Raw genomic sequence first — 20,414 nt, 5'->3', positions numbered from 1 at the left:
TACTTACTACGCTTCCGACCGTTGCTCCAATAGAAGCCGTATATCTTCAAGTTCATCGGTAATCCACGATAACTTCCCGGATGGTTCCACCTAATTAAATAAATTTTTAGCATACTTTTATTCTTACAAAATCTACATAACAATTTAAAAATGTAATATAAAATTTACCTCGTTACGAGTGGGAATGTATATGGGTGGTTCACTCGAGGACGTAGAAATGGAAAGCGAAACCGTGCCCATGATTGCAGTAGTGACAGGCAACCTCCGATTTTTGCTCTCCTCGGTTTGGTCGCCCCGCACATCTTCCGATATAATGTTGCCAAGACGGCAGACCCCAACTAAATTCACCTTTGCTCTAAAATCAACGAGTTTTAGCACCACCTTAGATGTACACGGCTCAAGTGACGTGTCGCCATGAGATAGCCTCCAATTATTTGAAGAATGTATGCTCGAGCATATCGGATTCTTTCAATTTCGGTTGAATTTTCATTCGACCGGGAAGGTGGCACGTAACAAACCCATCTCCACCTTACCTCCATTCATTTTATCCTAACGGCGCCAAAAGCTCAGTAGCACACCGCCTCCCAATTGCTAGATTGGGCAGGCCTACATTAGGTGCCCGCCCACCGGCAATCCCAAATGCAGATGGACATCTTCTAGAGTGATAGTGCACTCTCCACATGGAAGATGAAATTTGTGCGTCTCGTCTCCACCTCTCGATCAACGACCGATCGGTTTGGCTCCAACTTGCATCCCGGCCTACCATCGCCACGCGTGCCAAAATCCGCTTCCATAGTAGTTCTCTACTAACGGTGATGGAGGAGCATGCATATTCGAATATTGCATGCCAATACGATCTTCACCTTTTATAACAAAAAATAAATTAATAAATATCTAAAAATACATAAATAAAAATATCTTAAATAAAATTTAAAATTTAAATTTAATACTTACCATGTTCATTTGCTCCACCGATATGTGATTCCTATCAAGACGAATCAATGATCCGCCATTGTTGAAAATATTAAAATTTTAAAATCATTTAAAAAATAAAAATTTTAAAATTTTCTTAAAAATGAAATTTAATGGGAAAAAAATTTAATATGGATTTGGAGATTTTTGAAGGAATTTGAAAGGATTTTGGAAGGAATTTGAGAGTTTGAGAGAATTTTGGAAGGAAATTGAGAGAATTTTTAAGGAATTGAGAGAATTTTTAATGAAATTGATATTGAATTTGTTTGTGAAAATAAAAGGGTGGGGTTTATATAGTAAAAAATTTACCGTTGGGGGGCAGCAGTCAATTTTTGACCGTTGAGCACTGTTTCATTGTGGCGATCACATCAGCGTCACGTCGGTAGCGACTGCCGACATGGAGGAAATCGCTTCCTCAAGGACGCGATTTCCTCCACGCCGCCAGTCGCTACCGACGTGACGCTGATGTCTCATCACGTACCTAACATCGCTACCGACGTGAACGCGATTTCGGGAAAAATGGCCCAATCCGGTAAATAATTAAAAAACCGGCCCATTTCGGCAAATTTTTAAAAAAATTGGCTTTTTTTGGTAAATTAGCCAAAATTGAGTTGTTAAAAATTTTAATGTTTTAGGTTTAAATTTCATTATGCGTAAATAATTTTTTTTGTTTATATGAAAAATAAAATTGCTCTCAAAATATTATTTATTACTTTGTAAAAATGAGAGATTTTTTATAAATTCTCTGCTGGGTTAGAATTCAATTGAAGGTATGGTTGTTTGAACAAGATCGAATCGGTCTATCATACTGGTTAAACTAGTTGAGAAACCAGTTTAAGAGAGGTATTAGATCGATTAACTCATAAACTGAAAACTTTTTTTTTATTTTTGAAATATTATTTTATTTTTATAAATTTTGTAATAATTTATTAAATCGAATCTTATAAATGAGTTAGACCCGTGAAACTGATAAAATTCACGAATGAATGACTTACCTGATTCGAGTATGAATTGCATGGGAGGATGATGCCAATTTAGGAAAAATTATAGATACTAGTATAGGTAATTTTTACCATACAGATTATGGGTGTCCGTATATAATAATTTGTTGGAAGGCTTTCAAAGCCTTTGGAACGTTTTATTACCCTTATATAATAAAAATAAGAATATTTAATATTTAATTTGTCTACAATAAGAAGGGGATAGAGTGACGGCCAAAGCTTTCCCTTCCTCTTTCTCTGAAATTGTTTCAAAAAATTTCCCCTTTTCGATTCAATCATGAGTAACGAATAGTGAGTCCACCATTTCCTCTTCCCTTTTCTCTTTCCATTTATCAGTAATTTTTCCATATATTACTACTCACATTTCATTTCAAAACTTTTCTTTCTTGTTGGTTTTCAGTGATTATCTGTTCAAGCTTCTACTTATCGGCGATTCCTCCGTCGGAAAATCCTGCTTGCTTCTCAGATTTGCTGTAAATTTTAATTTCTTTCTATTCTTTAGATTGCTTTTCAGTTGTTATTTTCGATTTTTTACATTGTCGGTTTGGTTTTGGCCTTTTGGGTTTTCCCCTCTTTCTTGTTGTAAATTAAGAAGAAGAATGAGTAATGAACTTGATTTTAAGGTTAATGTTAGAGTAATTAGGGTTATGAATATTAAGTGTTTTTTACTTTGTTTTTTTCCCAGGATGATTCTTACGTGGATAGCTACATCAGTACCATCGGTGTTGATTTCGTGAGTTTTTTTTTCGTTGCTGGAAAAATATTTTTAATGGAAGTTGTTTCATACTTTCATCTGCTAAAAATGTGAAAATTAATTTACATAATTGTTTATATTCAGAAAATCAGAACAGTGGAGTTGGACGGCAAGACAATCAAGCTGCAAATTGTGAGTATAATATGTTTCTTTACTAAATGTAATTTACTTTTCAAAGCCAATTACATTGCATTTCCAATCTTCTTTAATTTAAGCTGATATTTTCATTCTTTCAAAGTTATTTATGGTCAAAAAAATTTTGAATGTCGCTAAATTTACAACCCTATATAATTTTGTTGTCATGTAGGAAAGCCATATGGGCTTGCGAGAGTCCCGTGTCAAATTATTGTCTTGGTAGAAGAATACGAGTATATGACCCAACTGTCAATAAAGGCTGCTACTAGTGTTTGGCTTTATATATAGATGGTTTAGTTGTAAATGATTGAGAGAAGATAGTGCCATATATCAATTTCCTACCAAGAAGGGCTTGCATAATCTAATGACTTAATTTTGATACACCGGAATTGGGGTGAATGTACCTAGCGGGTTCCTCTATTATAGGGATTGGATCAAATTAGTCTCTCTATTGTTAAATTGATCAATATAGTCCTTGTACTATTAAAAAAAATCAAATAAGTCCAAATTTCAATAGAGTTAACATTTATTGTTAGAAATTGTTATTTACTGTTAACAAAGTTACTATTATGAAAGCTTTTTATGGTTCTGCAAATGAAATATTTTGTCCGGAGTTGAATTGCAAATGATAAAAAATAATTTTCATGTTATGTTTTTAACAGTAAATGTTAACTTTATTGCAATTGGCCTTATTTGATTCTTTTTAACAGTACATGGATTAAATTGATCCATTTAATAGTATAGGGATTAATTTGGTCTAGTCCCTATAATAGAGGGATTTCACAAGTACTTTCACCCCAGAAATGGAGACTTTAGTTGTATAACTGATGCAGGAGTTGTTAGTTGTGGCCATTAGGAAGGTGTTTGTAGGACAAGTTTGTTTAGTTAATCCAATTTAATTACTTTTCTTACGTTTGACCATGGCTGTCTAATGTTGGGAGAAATTAGTGACGGAAGAGCCATGCATCACTTTCCTCTAAAAGTTTTTCCCCCTTTCTCACTGGCTCTCAATTAATGTGTAACATTTTGCTCTTGTTTCTTTTAGTGGGATACTGCTGGACAGGAGCGTTTTCGGACTATTACTAGCAGCTACTACCGAGGAGCTCATGGGATAATAGTAAGAAACTGAACCTGATTGATCTCAGATCATAAAATTTTATCCCAACTAGACCTTCAGGGTGGGTATTGGGATGTGTTTCAAGAAAATATGACGATCAGGTTATCTGCTAATTGATATCCATTTTCTTTCTTGCAAATATAATTAACTTGCAGTCAATATTCTGGATGTTCTTGCGTCATGCTAATTGTAATGTGAGCCCAAAACTACCTTATTTATAAATTCTCAACTTGGTGAAAGAGGAGGAGCCTGCTTTACTAAACATACATATTATTGGCTTTTTACTGCTGTTTTGAATTTTCTATTTTGGGTGTGTAAATTTATTTCCAATCAGGAATGTGTGACAGAAATGTTCACTGTAGCTCTTGCTAATTGCCTCCCATTTACTGATTCCATTGGTCAGCTAGGTGAATATAAGTCCATACTGCTGTTTGAACACCCTGAAATTTATAAAAAAAAAATTGTCAAAATCAAATCCTAGCATGTTAAAGAACATAGAACATATATTTTTATTGTTAAACATTTTACTTTCTTATTTCATATCTGACCCTGTTAAGTGTCTCAGAATCCTTTTGTTGGTATTACAACAGGTCGTCTATGATGTTACCGAGATGGAGAGCTTCAACAATGTCAAGCAGTGGTTGAACGAGATTGACAGATATGCTAATGACAGTGTATGTAAGCTTCTGGTTGGGAACAAATGTGATTTAGTTGAGAACAAGGTTGTCGACACGCAGACAGCGAAGGTTTGTTTTGTTATTTTTTATGTTGGGACAGTTATCATCAGTTAATTGTCTTGTTTACCCGGGGTGTTCCTTGAAGGTTTTTAATCTCTTTGAGATTTCTAGATGCTTTTGGTCCTCTTGAAATTTCTCGATGGTTATGAATGGATAAGATAACAGTTTGGTTACACTACTGTCATCTACAGCTGGTGATTAGATATAATTTACTGCAGGAAATCATAATTTGATTAATTTGCAATTCTGTTCTTCATTGAACTACAGGCATTTGCAGATGAAATTGGGATTCCTTTCCTGGAGACAAGTGCTAAAGATTCAATCAATGTGGAGCAGGCTTTCTTAACCATGGCTGGCGAGATTAAGAAAAAGTACAATGAGTTCCACTCTGTCGTACTTTTCCTTTTTTTTTTCCTTTCAAAATCCATAATCTTTTTACCTATTTGCTATTAAATGAATGTTGTTTATGGTAAGATGTCACAATTGTCATGGTCACCCACCAATAGGTTCGTAATGCACCACAGAGTATTTAATGTAATGATCATGCTTCTAATAATTGATTTCACATTGCTAGCTTAGTCTGGAGTTCACCAGACGTTCATAAGATGTTTACATTATTTATTGTCTAAAATCTCCACTTTCTATTTATTTCTAGTTCTTTTATATGTCATATCTTTAATTACGAAGTTTACCTATCTGGTTTTCTATCCAATTTTATGTAGAATGGGTAACCAGCCAACTGGGAACAAGTCAGCCGGAACTGTTCAAATGAAGGGACAACCGATCGAACAGAAGAACAATTGCTGTGGCTAGTAGCCGGAACTCTTTTAGATCGTAAACATGTTGCATATCATATGAATGTTTCAGAAACTAAAATGCTGCCTACTTGAACTTTTTCTGTGTAAGTTGAAGTACCAATGCATGTTCCTCTGTATCTTATATTTTCGTTAGATTATATACCGTATTTGCTGAAAAACAAAATGTTGGAAGTACTGAACTTGAGTGCAGGAACCATTATTAGTAATTCCTAATATTCTGGTATTCACGAGGACAAAAAGATTCAAACCACAGGAAATGCATGAGTGACAAAACTGAGGATTAGTGGGTGCAAAACCTTCAATGTTTAACCTGTAAGCCTTCACAAAAATGATGATAAAATCCCGGTATCTGAAACAGTCGAAAATTATTACCCCCCTTAAGATCATTAACAGAGGAGATGGTAATTACAGCCATGTCAAAATAATCAAAAACTTGCAACAACACAAGAACATGAATAGTTCAAATGTTTGTAATGATACAAAATAACGTAATAGCAACAACAAGAATGTCTTGACAATACAACACATTGATTACACAAAAGAAAGGAATGAAAATTGTAACATGTTCAAGATGATGAGCAGCAAGCCTTTTTGGTGTTGGCTTCGGGTGCTCCAACATCAATGGTCTTCCCTTCTCTAACACTTGCTGGTGCTGGCTCATCTGAAGAAAGTGACTTCTTACTAATTTTGCGGTATATTTCAGACAGAATGGTCTGGAAAGCCTTCTCAACATTTATTGCTTCTAGTGCAGATGTCTCAATAAATGAAAGGCCTTCTTTCTCGGCATAGCTTTGACCATCCTCTGTGGCAACTGCCCGGAGATGCTTCAGATCAGTCTTGTTCCCAATCATCATAATTACAATGTTAGAATCTGCATGGTCCCTGAGTTCTTTCAGCCATCGGCTCACATTTTCAAAAGTCGTTGGCTTGGTAACATCGTACACCAGAAGAGCTCCAAGAGCACCTCTATAGTAAGCACTGGTTATTGCTCTGTACCGTTCCTGACCAGCAGTGTCCCATATCTGAGCTTTCACAGTCCTCCCTTCAACCTGAAAGAAGCTGTATTAAGAACATTTAACTTATAACAACCAGACCCGTAACCGTATTTCTCATGCCTGACACGCAGGGGAAAAGGCAAACAGAGAGACCAGAAACGCATTCGAGGCTTTCTCCAAGAAATGGACATTAGCTATATTCTCTCTGTAAAAAAGACCAACTCCACATTTTCAGTCATTTCCGACAAGAGAGAAGCAAAAAGACTAAAATCTAAACTTCTTTATGTTAGATTAGTTGTAACAAGGTAGGCCATCAAGTAGACTGAGCGAAATAACATGACATGTGTGCAACTCAGCTCTTAAAAGGTTGCGACTTTGGATTTAGATGAACATTTCCAACCTTGTTTGATCATAACAGCCAAGTTAGTACAAATAACAATGTATTATTTTTCAGCATTTACAGTTATTTTCATACGAGAACTAAAATGTCTATTTATAATAATTAAATTTAGCTAATATCTTATTCCACCATTCAACATTTTTGGTATTAAAAAGATACCCTTTAGTCATAAATATCAGTTAACCAAGAAAACTCGCACATTTTCCATCAAGAAATATGGATTAGCATAGCCAGGAACCTGTTGCCCTTTAATCATCCCCTATAAGGGCTGATAACTCATGACTAAACTCACCAGCGGCCACATAATCCGATAGCAGCCACACTTTTTTTTTTTTAGGTATAACCACAAGTATCATCATTCGTTTTGTAGTCTAGGATTAGTTCTGTTCGGGCCGGGGAGCGGATTCAAATAGACTCTAAAATTCAAACTTGATTCAAATGTCCGAACTGATGAGATCGTGAAAATGAACTACATATATTTTAATAGATAACCACCTAATTTCATTTCAGTTAACTAACAAATATTTAATGATATATAGTTATTTCAAATCCACCGCCAAATAGGCGTCTATCAAATCCTTCACAATCAAAGAAAAATTTTACATATTTATTCATGTCTCACATAGCTTCAACACAATTCAATACTAAAGATTATCAAAATCAGGAGTGAACTCCATTTTCTTTCAAATACTATATCACTGATTGGCTCAATCTAAAATATCATACGTTCAAGAAAAAACTGGAGAATTTTTTTTTTTGAAAGTAAAGCAGTTGAAATTCAAATTAAAAAGAACGATTAAACAACGAACGAATCAGATCTACCGCACGTTAAGAACGGGAAATAATTGATCTAAATCCAAGCATCCAAAGTAAACCAAAATTACACTTCATTACAGATATACAAATAAATTAACGAAAAAAAAGAGCAGAAAAAGGGGAGATTTATTACTTGGAGAGTGCGGGTGGCGAATTCGACGCCGATGGTAGATTTAGATTCTAAGCAAAACTCGTTCCGAGTAAATCGAGAAAGCAAATTAGATTTTCCAACGCCAGAATCGCCGATTAGTACTACCTTAAACAAGTAATCGTATTCCTCGTCCGGTCTCCTCGCCATCTTTTTAGTTGGTTTTTTTTTTTTTTAAGCGTTTTAGGATAAAAATTGAGAATAGCAGAGAAGTCCTTTGTATTTCCAAGGGACGGAAGGATGGATCTGTGAGAGAAAATAAAAAACAATGGACAGATTTTTATAATTTGTCAATAAAATGTTTCAACTTTAATTATTATTATTATTATTATTATTGGTTAAAATTCAAGTAAGCCTTTCTGAAAATAATTAAAAAATCAATTAAGTCCATCCTTCAAAAATTGTACTTAATTTGATACAAATCATGATTCATAGACCTCAATTGAATCACAATTCCTCAACCATAACAATTGTTCCAAGCACTAAGCACACCATCATTCAAACCTCTCACTCAATTCTCCACGTAAGACTGATCGATATCCCATTTCATTCTTTTCATTTTTTTATTATTGAAACCAAAAACTCTTGTAAAATAAAACAAGTATCTATACTTATTTATATTTATTTTATTTTTAAATATTAATTTTTATAAACATTTTTATTTTTGATAAATTTTATAATTTTAATTTTATAACTTTTGTAATTCTTAAAAATTTGCAATAAATTTTAAATTTTAAAATCATTTTCATAATGTTTAATCATTTTAAAAATTTTAGGCTTAAATGTTAAAAAACTCATTGGAAAATATATAAAAATTAATTAAACCCTTGCAAAATTATTAAAAATTAATTAGTTTCTTCATATATTTTGATAGGCCTAAAAATACTAAGAAAGATGAATTATTATTTTAAAATTTCAATAAAGTTTTCTAAAATAAAAGAGTTAAAAAGAAAGAAAATATTGGACAATCAATTTATAGTGGTTCATCCTTAATTGTCTACCTCCACTACCTTGGTACTCTAAGAAAAATGTATTATTGTTTACAATCCCTATATTTTTTAATAAGGCTAATATAGAACTTTTCCGCTAATTTTTATATCTTAGCAAAAACCCTTTAGCTTTTGTAAAGGCTCAATTGGAACTTATCTAATTCCTTATGGTTTTATATCTAAAAAACCTTAACTACACTCTTTAAAATGCAAGGAGAAATAACAAATAATTGGTGAACTTCTAATAGGTGTGTGTTGTCAAGTGTGAGCATTAAATGCAAAGAAATAAGAGTGATCTGTTATAGGTTGGACATGTGCAAGCCCATTTATGATATCCAGATCTGTTATAGGTTGGACGTGTGTAAGCTCATTTACGATATCCAAACCTGTTATACGAACACATCTTAAAGATTGGTTTGGATTAGATCAAGCAAATTGACTTCCCTATTTTGTAGAGATTTGATTAGATTTTGAATATTGAAAACTTATCTTAGACTTATTGAAGATATTCGCTGAGCTTATTATCCTGCTAGTTTAATGGGGGAGATTGATTGTAATTGATCTAATATGTTAGCAAATCGAAAGTAGTTTATACACTTGAGATTTGTATAGGTTTTGTACAAAGAATTTTAGCACTTATTTGTTAAATAAAGAACTTGTAATCGTAAGTGCATTGAGTTTAAAAATAAGTTAATTACTTTATTTTCAGTCTAAGTTCCTAAAAACTTAGAGGAGAGTGATACAAATCTTAAGTGCAATAATGAGATTGCTAATATGATAAGGGTCAGAACTTGTAATCACTTGTACGAGGAAAATCAAACTGCGTAAACATATTATTGTGTTCATCTTTGTTCTTCATCAGCGCCTAAAGCAATTGGTATTGCTTGTATCACTATTTTTGGCATTGCTCAACTTTCTAGCAAATATTACTCAGTTCTTTCATGTTGAAAACCTAGAAGTTTCGAAACACTTAGAAAGTAATAAACTTAAAAAACCTATGAGTCAAATCACGTTAATCTCAAAATACTCTTTACATCTCACAAAAAATTAACACAATTTCACATGAAAAATATATTTCACCCCATGATGATATAAGTGGGTAGCTAAGCCTATTTACAAGCTAAAAATACAAGTAATTAAAATAAAAATAATTTCTAATTGTCGGTGTTTGACTACTATACTCGAGATATCACTTACAAGTTAATATTTTATCCAAAGATGAAATATTAATGAAGTGTCGATATCTTGAGATGAGATTTATCTTTATTCAAATTATTTTGGTTTAAATTTGAAATATTTTGAAACAAATAAATTTAGATTTTGGCTTTAGGATTTAATTGATGATGTCTAATATTTTAAATAGATTAGTTGAAACAAAATGCCACCAAAGTGACATCTTTTACGTAGATTAGTTTATTTAAAATATCAAGATGATTATATGTTTTTGTGATTCATGAGTTTATTAATTGAACCAAAGGTAAGTTAATATTTGGTAGAATTTCAACACATCTGTGGTGATAAATGTGTGACAATTATTAGGTATTTTATGTGAGCAATAAGTTAGTCAAAAATTGATTCATTGTTTGACATAATTTATTGTTAATGTTTGATTGCTACAAAAGAGTATCGCTTGCTTTTAATATTATTGTCCAAAGACTTGATATTAATGTAGTGTTCAGCATCTTGGGATTGAAGCCACTATTTTGAATTTATTGTTTACTTATGAATATGAATATTCATGTGAGCTTGTTTTTATCTATTTTGTTCCATATTTAACTAGTTCATCTTATGCTGCCATAATATCTGCTAATATAAATTCTATACCCATGCTTAATGGGACTAATTTCAAGGAATTGAAAAGGAACTTATAGTGCTTGGTTATATGGACATAGGTATTGCACTAAGGGAAGAACAACCCGTACCTCTCAATACGGAAAGCACCCCTGATACTAAAAGGTATTTTGAGATGTAGGATCATTCAAATCGCATGAGTCTAATGATCATGAAGCACAACATTCCAGAAGCCTTTAGGGGCACAAAATCTGAAGAGATTACTTAGCCAAGGGTTTCCTTGATGAAATTGAGAAATTGTTAAAAACGATAAGGTTGAGATGACACCAATTCTGACTTCTTTGATGTTTATGAAGTATATGAGTCAATGAAACATAAGGGAGTACATTATGGAGATGTTCCATGTTGCTTTAAGACTGAAGGTACTTAAAATTAAGCTTTCTGAGGAATTGTTTGTTCTTATGGTTTTGGTATTGCTTCTTGCATAGTTTAACCATTTTAAAATTAGTTACAACTGTCAAAAGGAGCAATGGACTCTAAATGAGCCAATTTCTCATTGTGTGCAAGAGGAAGAAAGGTTGAAATATGATAAGGCTGAAAGTGTTCATTTGGACAGTGCCTCTAAAGACAACCATAATTAGGAATATTTTTTATATGATAACTGCACCATTTTTGGGGATGTTGAGTTTGGAAGGAGAAATAAGGTTAGAGATGTTGCTTTTGAGGATGAATTGGATTTTAACTTAGTTACTGTTATCACTTTTGACAATGTTCAGGTTCTCATACCTATCATTGATCAAGAAGTGAATCTAGAACCTCAATAAGACAATATTGAATAACTCCCTATTCAAGATGAGGTAATTGTTCTAGAAGAACAAACTCAACAGCCTCAAAAACAAATGTCATTAAGAAGGTCCACTAAAGAAAATGTTATAATGGCTTTAGTGAAATATTTTGACCTTAAACTGCATCAGATGAATGTTAAGTTAATGGTTTTTCAATGGTAACATTGGTCATACATTTATATGGAGCAACTAAAAAATTTTGTGTCTGATGATGCAAAGTTAATGATTTGCAAATTAAAGAACTTCATCTATAGGTTTAAGCAGATTTCCCGTCAATAGTACTACAAATTTTACCAAATGATTATCTCATCTAGTTTAGAGATGAATTTGGTCGATAATTTTATATACCAAAAGTTTAGCAGGAGTAAGATTCTATATTTGGTTTTATATGTTAATAACATATTGCTTGTCAATAATAAGTTAAGTCTCGACCAATACCCTAATAATTATTTTGAGATTAAAGAAATGCGCAAGGTTCATTATGTCTCAAGAGTGGGGAGTCTAATGTATGCTTAAGTATGTACGCATTCGGACATTGTGTACATTGTTAGGCAGATATTTAAGCAATCTTGGTATGAACCATTAGATAATGACCAATCGGGTTATGAGATATCTTCAGAGAACAAAAGATTACATGCTCATGTTGGAAAAAACGAGTTTGAAAAATGCAGCGGAAAATAAATTTAGGGAAAAACCAAAGTTTTAATTTTTTTTCCAAAACAAGATCTTGGTTGTGATATCGAAAATAATAAACACTTAATCAAAATTGTACCTTTTCGGTTCGTCTAGGATGAGCGCTTTGACCAAGTAGTCTTTTACGCTATCCTCAAGCTCACGTCAGCCGAGTGTAGGCTCGCTTCAAATTAGAAAAATTTTCACAAAACTTACCAGTGAGGTAATTTTGCAATTTCTCTAAACTTTTGGGTCAAGTTGTAAATTAGAAAAATATCTCTATAAATTTTCTAGAATAATCTCTTCAAAGAATTTTCTCTCTACAACTTTCTCTTGAATTCAACTGTGTGTAAGTAATGACTCAAGGCTCTCTTTATATAGGGAGAGTTTAGAGAGTTCAACTATGATTAAACTTAATGACTTTAATATTAAATTAATATAATGTTTATTAAGATAAATATTAGATTAAATTTAATATTAAATCTTATTAAAATAATAGAATATTTATCTACAAGATAAACATTAAATTAAATTAAATATTAAGATAATCACTTTAATATTAAATTAATAGAATACTATTTAGATAAGTATTAAATTAAATTTAATATTAAACTATTAAAATAATATTATTTTTGAAATAATTATTTTGAAATCAAATGCTCTAGTAGAGTCCCAATAGGAGTGTAACTCTTTCACTGCTCAACCACTGACGACCAACCGTTGCCAACCACCAGGACGTTGCCATCGCAGCCACTAACACCGTTGTGTCTGGTGATGCAGGTGCAGCACTCTTACGGCACCCTGAGCCGATTCGGCTGCTGTTGGTTCGGTTCGAGTCAATGACGATTTGACCAGTTTGGTCTAACCACCGGTTAGACCGTTGGTCCAGTTTCACATATCAGGTCTGGTTCGACCAGTTTTTGGATATTGGTTTCGATTTTGAGCTCCCGGACTAAATTTACGATCTCAGATCCAATTTTCAAGTTCAATTACCCATTGGGCCAATTGTTTGACTTGAAAATTAATTTCCAAAAATATCATATTAATTTTAATTGATTTGATTAATTTAATTTTACTTTATCAAATTTAATTTTTCCAAAAATCACTTAGATTTTCCAAATTAAATTTTCAAGAAAAATTCTTTAATCAAATTCTCTTGACAAGTGATAAAAGTAACATATTTTAATCCTATTCTTAAAGCTTTTTTGGATGATTATTTATGCAAATTAGTTAATTTTATGCTCCTAATCCTTTAAATTCATGTTTCTATACTTATGAGAAAATTTGAGAGCAAAAAGAGCAAAAAATGAGCTAAAATCGGACAAATAGAGCATATTTAAGGAGCCACACGGGCTGGACACACAGCCATGTGCCAGACTGTGTCGATTTCGCGATTCGCATCCCAAACACTCGGAAAAACATAATTTTTAGGCTTTTCGGGCATTCTAAAGTCTATAAATACCAAATAGAAGAAAAGAAATAAGGAGCCATTAGAGTGTATTGAAGAAAACAACTCGCAAAACACCATTAAAGCCAACTCTAAAGTAGATTTCCATCAAAGATTGAAAACCTCCTTTTAATTTCTTTGAAGTTTTTATGAGTTTCTTTATTTCTAGTGGTTATATTGACTTTGAAATATTTTTATTTACAATTATGAACTAAATCTCTAGATACCTAGGGAAGATGAATCCTATGATGAATTCTATTATTGATTTCTATTTTACACAATAAATACTTGATTTTTGTTCTCAGTTATGTGTGCTTATCTCTTATTTTTAATATTTCCTAAATATTAATACATGTTTAATGTGCTTAAATCAGAGGAGGAAAAGTCCCTGTTTAAGAGTAGATCTAGCATAATTGAGTGGAGTTGCATGCAATCCTAGAAATAGGACGATATAAATCTACCGGATTAGAGTCAAATCTAATAGGAGGATTCATAAATAAAGTTAATGTGACAATAAGGGTTTTAATTAGAAAAAAATTTCAATTAATCAACCTGGAGCCAATTGCTTTTACTCTCGAAAGAGATATTAGCATAGTTTAGGGATTTCTACATATCAAGATACCAAGTGAATAAATCGTTTAATTCAGATTTATAATGATAGATGAAGTTTAGGTAGATTTTTTCCTGCGTATTGTTTAGCTTCTTAGTTATTATTTAATTATTTTCCTGTTTTATTCTTTGTTGAGTTCTTTAATTAATTAATTTAGTAGATTTTAGCTTAAACCAATCACTCCAATTTGTCAGTTAAATAATAGGAAAACAGTAATTACTAGTACTTTTAGTCTTCGTGGATACGATATCTCTACTCACCGTTGCTATACTATTTATCAATAGGTGCACTTGCCTTTGTCGTATTTTTAGTTAGTTTCATGACTCATCATCTCTAGTTGAACAATTCTGACGACCACCTAATTTAATTACACATCGAATAAATCAACTCAATTAAAGTATTCCTAAAGTCCTAAAATTTTCTTCTGATTCAAATGCATTCTAGTCGAGCTTTTGTTGTGATATCGGAGGGACCAATCGGACATATACAATTATGTTTTAGTGATTGCAATTGTAACAACCCGTTTTTCAATGGAATTGAAAACAATAGTTTCGAAACCACAAATTTGATGAGTGAGTTCGTATAATTAGTATTTAAATTATATGAGTCAACAATAATTTTTATATTGAATTTTAATTTGAGGAATTTTAACTAACAGAATTAAAAGTTAGTATAGGTGGTTCGATTCAAAAGTCAAGTGGTTATTGAAAACGAGGTATTAGGACCTCGTTTCTATAATTTAAGAGCAAAAATAATTTTATTAAATATTTATAGAGTCTTATTATAGGTGAATTGAAGTTTGGTCCGGTAATTTTTATGATTAATTGCTTAATTAAGGTAAAAGAATTAAATTGTAAAAGAGGTAAAAGTTAATTGCTATAGATTTAAACTACTAAATAGACCAAAATGGTGATTAAACCATGGTCAAAAAGTCCAAGCGGTGGTGACATTATTAAATCCACTAATTTTGGGCTATTTCTCATTTAGTTTTAATTAGTTTAGGGTTAAATTGAAATAAAACTTAATTAATCAATAATTTGAAACAATTAAAGGACTAATTGTGCAATTAAACCTTTCTTGGATGGTATTTATACCATATACTTGTATATCGAACATTTATGGATATGTTTTATAAATTATATACGTTATAATTAAAAGGTTATAATAATAATTTTGTAAATAAATGAATTATAATTAAAATAAAAGCTAAATTACAATGTAATTTCTTTGATTCTCCTCCCAAAAATGCCAAAACACAATTGTTGGAGGTGAAGGAAGCTTCGACCAAGCTTGTCCTTCAATTTGGTAAGCCAATTTTAATTGGTTTCTTGTAATTTTTATGTTTTTAAGATCGTTGCAACTAGGTCCAGCTAAACTGTTTCTCCGTTTTCAAAATGCTTAAAAATTATGGATTATGCTATTGATGAGTTCTGGATATTCTTGAAGTTTTATTGTAGATTATAAAGCTTGAATGTTAAATAGGACTATTTTGTAAAGTAATTTTTGATATTTTTAATGTTTAAGGACTAAATTGTGAAAGTGATAAAATTACAGGAATTTTTGTGAAATAACATAAATTATGGGTTGCATGGGGCCCTATAAAATTCAGCTGAATTTAAATTAGATTAAAATTAGTTAAATTGCAAGTTTTGAGCTTAGGGACTAAATTGCATAAAAGTAAAATGTTAGGGGTAATTTTGTAAAAATGTCAAAAAGGATTTAGTTGCATAAAATAGTTAATTATGTTGCTGGAAATTTATAATTGAATGAAATTATTATTTTGATCAAGGACAAGCTAATAATCGAGGAAAAGAGAAAATTACTAAATAGTCTCTAAACTTCCATTATTGCTGCAGTTAGTCTGGTAAGTTCGTTCGGTTTAATTTTAGTACAATTTTTAAATGTAATATATTAATCTAATTTCATAATGTTAGATTATATTGATGTGTGTAATTGAAAATGGAAATAATGAATTGATATTACGTCAATCATTGATTGAGATACGGTGAACCCTTACTACAAATCAATTTTGTAAGTTCGTACGTTTATTATATTTTTGTTGATTCTTATATATTCTATGTTAATATAATTTTATAAAATGTTATATTGTACAATGGTATGATGTTGAAAACGAAAATGGAATACGAATTATCTATCAGGCCTTGGGTAGGTGATTTACAATCAGGCTTTGAGTCGGTGATATGGACTGTAACGATGGCTTGAGGTCCTGCATGTGTTGCCGACACTTTGAAGCTTGTATGAGCAGCATCGTGAATCGATTAAATACTGAATATGCTCAAATGAGCAGTATCTACTTATTATACTGAATGTGCTCAAACGAGCAATATCTTCTAATTATACTGGACGTGCTCAAAAGAGCAATGTCTACTGATTATACTGAAAGTTGCTCAAACGAGCAATATCTACTGATTATATTGAACGTGCTCAAAAGAATAATGTCTATTGATTATACTGAAAGTTGCTCAAATAAGCAATATCTACTGATTATACTAAACGTGCTTAAAAGAGCAATGTCTACTGATTATATTGAAAGTTGCTCAAACAAGCAATATCTACTAATTATACTGAACATGCTCAAAAGAGCAATGTCTACTAAATATACTGAAAGTTGTTCAAACGAACGATATTGTAACAGCCCATTTTTTAGTGGTGTCAGAAACAACGGTTTCGGGGCCACCAAATCCAACGAGTAAGTTCATAAATATTATTATTTAATATTTACGAGACAAGTGTGATTTTTAAAAAGGTTTTTGATTTGATAATTTATGTTATATAAGTGATTTATTAAGTTCAAGTGGTTTTAGAAAATGAGGTATCGGGACCTTTTTTTTATAAACCGAGCAGTAAATATTTATAATATTTACGGAGTGTCATTAAGGTGGTATTAAAGTTTCGTTAAGAAATTTTAATGTTTTGATAGTTAATTAATTAAAAAGGGCCAATTTGAAAAAAAAGAGCATTCTCGGGATTCCGTTCCCGTAAATCAGACTCATAAAAATTTTTAATAAATACTTACGAAGCTATTTGTGTAGTTAATTAGGTTTCGATTAAGTGAATTTACTTGAATTAAGAATAATTAGGTGTAAGGACTAAATTGCATATAGGGTGAAAGTTAAATCTTAGATTAAAGAATAATTAAAGGGACAAAAGAAGAAATTTTACCATTGTTTTTTGAGTGGGACGGTTAGTGATATATATGATATGTAAATTTAATTTATATATTATATTATAATCTGAAATCTTATTGTTAAGTATATATATTGTATTATATAATAATTTAATGTATAATAAAACAAAAGTATTAAAAGAATTGAATAAAAAGAAAGAAAGCCATACAAACCGAAAGAAAAAGAAAAAAAAGAAAGAAGAAAGGAGAAAGACGAATGCTAGGGTTTTAAATTGTTCAAAGTTCAAAGAATAAATTGTAAATTTTGAGTAATAGGGATTAAATTGTGAAAATTCAAAATTTATGGATTTAAGTAAAATAAGGAGTTAAATTTAGTTTAAAATGGAATTTGTATGAAAATATAGAATTAAATGTGAAGAATAAAAATTAGTCTCGCTTTAGGGACTAATTTGAAAAATAAACAAATATTGAGTAAAAATTTGAAATATTCAATATGAAATTGAATTGTGTTATATTGATGAATTTTAATTGTTTTAAATCCGTAGCTAACGTCGTATCGGAATCCTCGACTAAAAATGGGAAATATAAAGTCGAAGACGAATAGCTCGGAATTCCTGATTTGTATTTCTATAAACCTAGTTGTTAATTGTTATAATTCAATTTAATGCATATGGTAAGTATTGAGGTGAGTAATTGACATTTGATAATTGATTGAAATGGTAGATACATATTGAATGTATTGATTATTGAATTGAATTGAATTGAATTGAATTGGATTGAATTGAATTGGATTGAATTGATATATATATTATGAATATATATATGTAAATGTGATAATGTGCAAATATGATAATTGTTTATTGGTTGTATTTGGAAAGTGAATTGGAACCCTATTAACTGTATCGGGCTGAGTCGGATATAAATGGCATGCCATAGGATAGGAAGAGTTCAGGGATTTCTTCGACTTCGAGTCGATGAGGCACTAGGTGCCAATTTACTTTAGTTTAACTAATGAGACATTGGGTGTCAAATTTATATAGTGTCGGGCGCAGTTATTACTTCAGATTTATCCGATGAGGCACTGGGTGCCAAACTGGTATGTTGGTTGGATCCGTGTATTCGTCCGAGTCCGAGTCGTGTTAATAGGGGTAAATAAATAATAAAGTTCTATAATTGATATTGAAATGACATGGTATGAGAAATGGAAGTGATATAGTGAATTGAAAATAAAATGTGAAATATGTTTTAAATACATGGAATATATGAGTTATATACTGATGAATTGAATATGGAATTGATAATGCCATTGTTTGAATGAAATGTGAATCAAATGTGAGAAGCTATTTATGTAGCAAGTATGAGAATTGAGATATTTGTGAAACAAATGAAATATGATATGCTATTATGTATGAATTCAAAGAGTTGACATATGGTAGTTGTGATTTTTTTTTTAAATATTAATATGTGTCTATATTTCAATTATACATTTGTAATCTCTTGTCTTTAAATATTCGAATTATAGAAATACCACTGAGTTTTACTTAGCGTACGATTTTGTTTTCCATGCGCAGGTTAGGTACTTAACTTTTTGATCGCCGATTCAGAATTCAACAACGATCCCGAACTCAAATGTGGCGATATCTGTCTTTTGTGTTAGAATGTACCTAGGGTGTCTAAATAATAGTTATTTTGTAGATTGATTGTAAATAAGATTATAATTTTAATATTGGTTTGGTATATATATAAACATGTATTTGTATTTGAAGCCATATTATGGCATGGTAAATTAAACCAAATCTAGATATGTGCATGTGAAATTAAGTTGATGTTTAAGTGCTTATGTACATGGAAAAATGAATTGAATTTGGTATGTTTATAATTTGGATTTGAATGATGCTTTGATGATATATTTTGATGATATGAAATGTTTGAAATTTCTATCTGTTTGATCTATAAACTTTGGTAATGCTCCATAACCCGGTTCCTGCGATGGATATGGGTTAGGGGTGTTACATATATCCATTGATTATACTGAATGTTTGCTCAAAACGAGCGATATCCACTGATTATACTGAATAATATCTTTCTCTATCGATGGTTGAGAAACGAACCCTGAAATAATGCTCTGAATATTATTCATTTGATGGAAGTTGTGATTGCTAGGAATTTCATTGCCTAAATGCAAAGTTTGATTTATCATGTTTAAGTTAGTAAATTTTATTGATTATTCAAACGAACTTACTGAGCTTTATGTAATTTTACTTGTATTTGGTTCATTTTTTTGTAGATTATGTTTTTGTGGGCTCGGAAGATCGAGTCAACAAGAGAAATCACACTATCCAGGAATCTTTGGTGGACTTTGATTTTGGTTTAGCATATATAGCATGTAATAGGACTCATTTTGGATAGGATGTATAAGTACTTGGTTTGTGCAAGTTATACCTTTAACTTGTCTTATTGTGTTTAAATAACTTATGGAAGTATGCATGTTTTTACTTAAGTTGAATTGGTTGATCAAGAATGAACTACAATGACACTATGTTGAATTATGATATGAAATGAAATGGATGTAGAATTTTAATGTGTAAATTGTATCTTGCATAAGTAACTATGGAAGTGAATTACATTGTAGTGTCAATGATGGCACATGAGTTAGGCACCTAGGTTGATTGTATATACATGTTTTAAATGTTATTGAAGGTGTTTGATGGGATTGTAAATGGTATGTTTTAATATGTCTAGGAACCTATGCATATGGGTAAAGAAAAGAGTATGATTTGGGTCAATTTTGGGCACACACGGCCTGGGACACGAGCTATCACACGGCCGTGTGTCACACACGGGCGTGTGCCTTAAATGTGTTTAAGTGCAGTATTCACACGGTTTGAGACACGGCCATGTGACCTAACATCAAAGTACATGGTCTAACACATGGTCTACGACACAGTCGTGTGAGGGTATTTCGAATGGTACATGGGCTAGCACATGGCCTACGACACGACCGTGTAGAATTAATTTG

The 20,414-nt window shown here is 31.5% G+C and overlaps 2 protein-coding genes across 2 annotated transcripts; one reads left to right on the top strand and one right to left on the bottom strand.

Moving 5' to 3' along the window:
• The first annotated feature begins 2,098 nt into the window (after nt 1-2,098).
• LOC105763042 (ras-related protein RABD1) lies at nt 2,099-5,740 on the top strand. The gene is made up of 8 exons (XM_012581078.2): nt 2,099-2,264; nt 2,374-2,446; nt 2,659-2,706; nt 2,812-2,859; nt 3,908-3,979; nt 4,570-4,725; nt 4,984-5,087; nt 5,439-5,740. The coding sequence occupies exons 1-8, from the start codon at nt 2,251-2,253 to the stop codon at nt 5,527-5,529; spliced, it is 606 nt and encodes a 201-aa protein (XP_012436532.1). The 5' UTR covers nt 2,099-2,250; the 3' UTR covers nt 5,530-5,740.
• Nucleotides 5,741-5,950: 210 nt separating this feature from the next.
• Nucleotides 5,951-8,149, bottom strand: LOC105763041 (ras-related protein RABA2a). Its single transcript, XM_012581077.2, has 2 exons — nt 7,879-8,149; nt 5,951-6,583 (listed from the first exon to the last, which is right to left on the bottom strand). Exons 1-2 carry the CDS (start codon nt 8,041-8,043, stop codon nt 6,101-6,103), a joined length of 648 nt encoding a protein of 215 aa, XP_012436531.1. The 5' UTR covers nt 8,044-8,149; the 3' UTR covers nt 5,951-6,100.
• Nucleotides 8,150-20,414: the final 12,265 nt, after the last annotated feature.

Source organism: Gossypium raimondii, chromosome 12 (genome assembly GCF_025698545.1).
Source record: "Gossypium raimondii isolate GPD5lz chromosome 12, ASM2569854v1, whole genome shotgun sequence".
NCBI lineage: Eukaryota > Viridiplantae > Streptophyta > Magnoliopsida > Malvales > Malvaceae > Gossypium > Gossypium raimondii.
This window is presented reverse-complemented; position numbering and strand designations above follow the sequence as displayed.

Bases quoted from the DNA above. Each gene is read 5' to 3' on its own strand.
- LOC105763042 (XM_012581078.2), top strand. The intron at 2,707-2,811 runs GTGAGTTTTTTT...GTTTATATTCAG, and splicing joins GTACCATCGGTGTTGATTTC to AAAATCAGAACAGTGGAGTT. The intron at 3,980-4,569 runs GTAAGAAACTGA...GTATTACAACAG, and splicing joins GAGGAGCTCATGGGATAATA to GTCGTCTATGATGTTACCGA.
- LOC105763041 (XM_012581077.2), bottom strand. From the start codon at position 8,043: ATGGCGAGGAGACCGGACGAGGAATACGATTACTTGTTTAAGGTAGTA. The intron at 6,584-7,878 runs GTAATAAATCTC...AGCTTCTTTCAG, and splicing joins TCGCCACCCGCACTCTCCAA to GTTGAAGGGAGGACTGTGAA.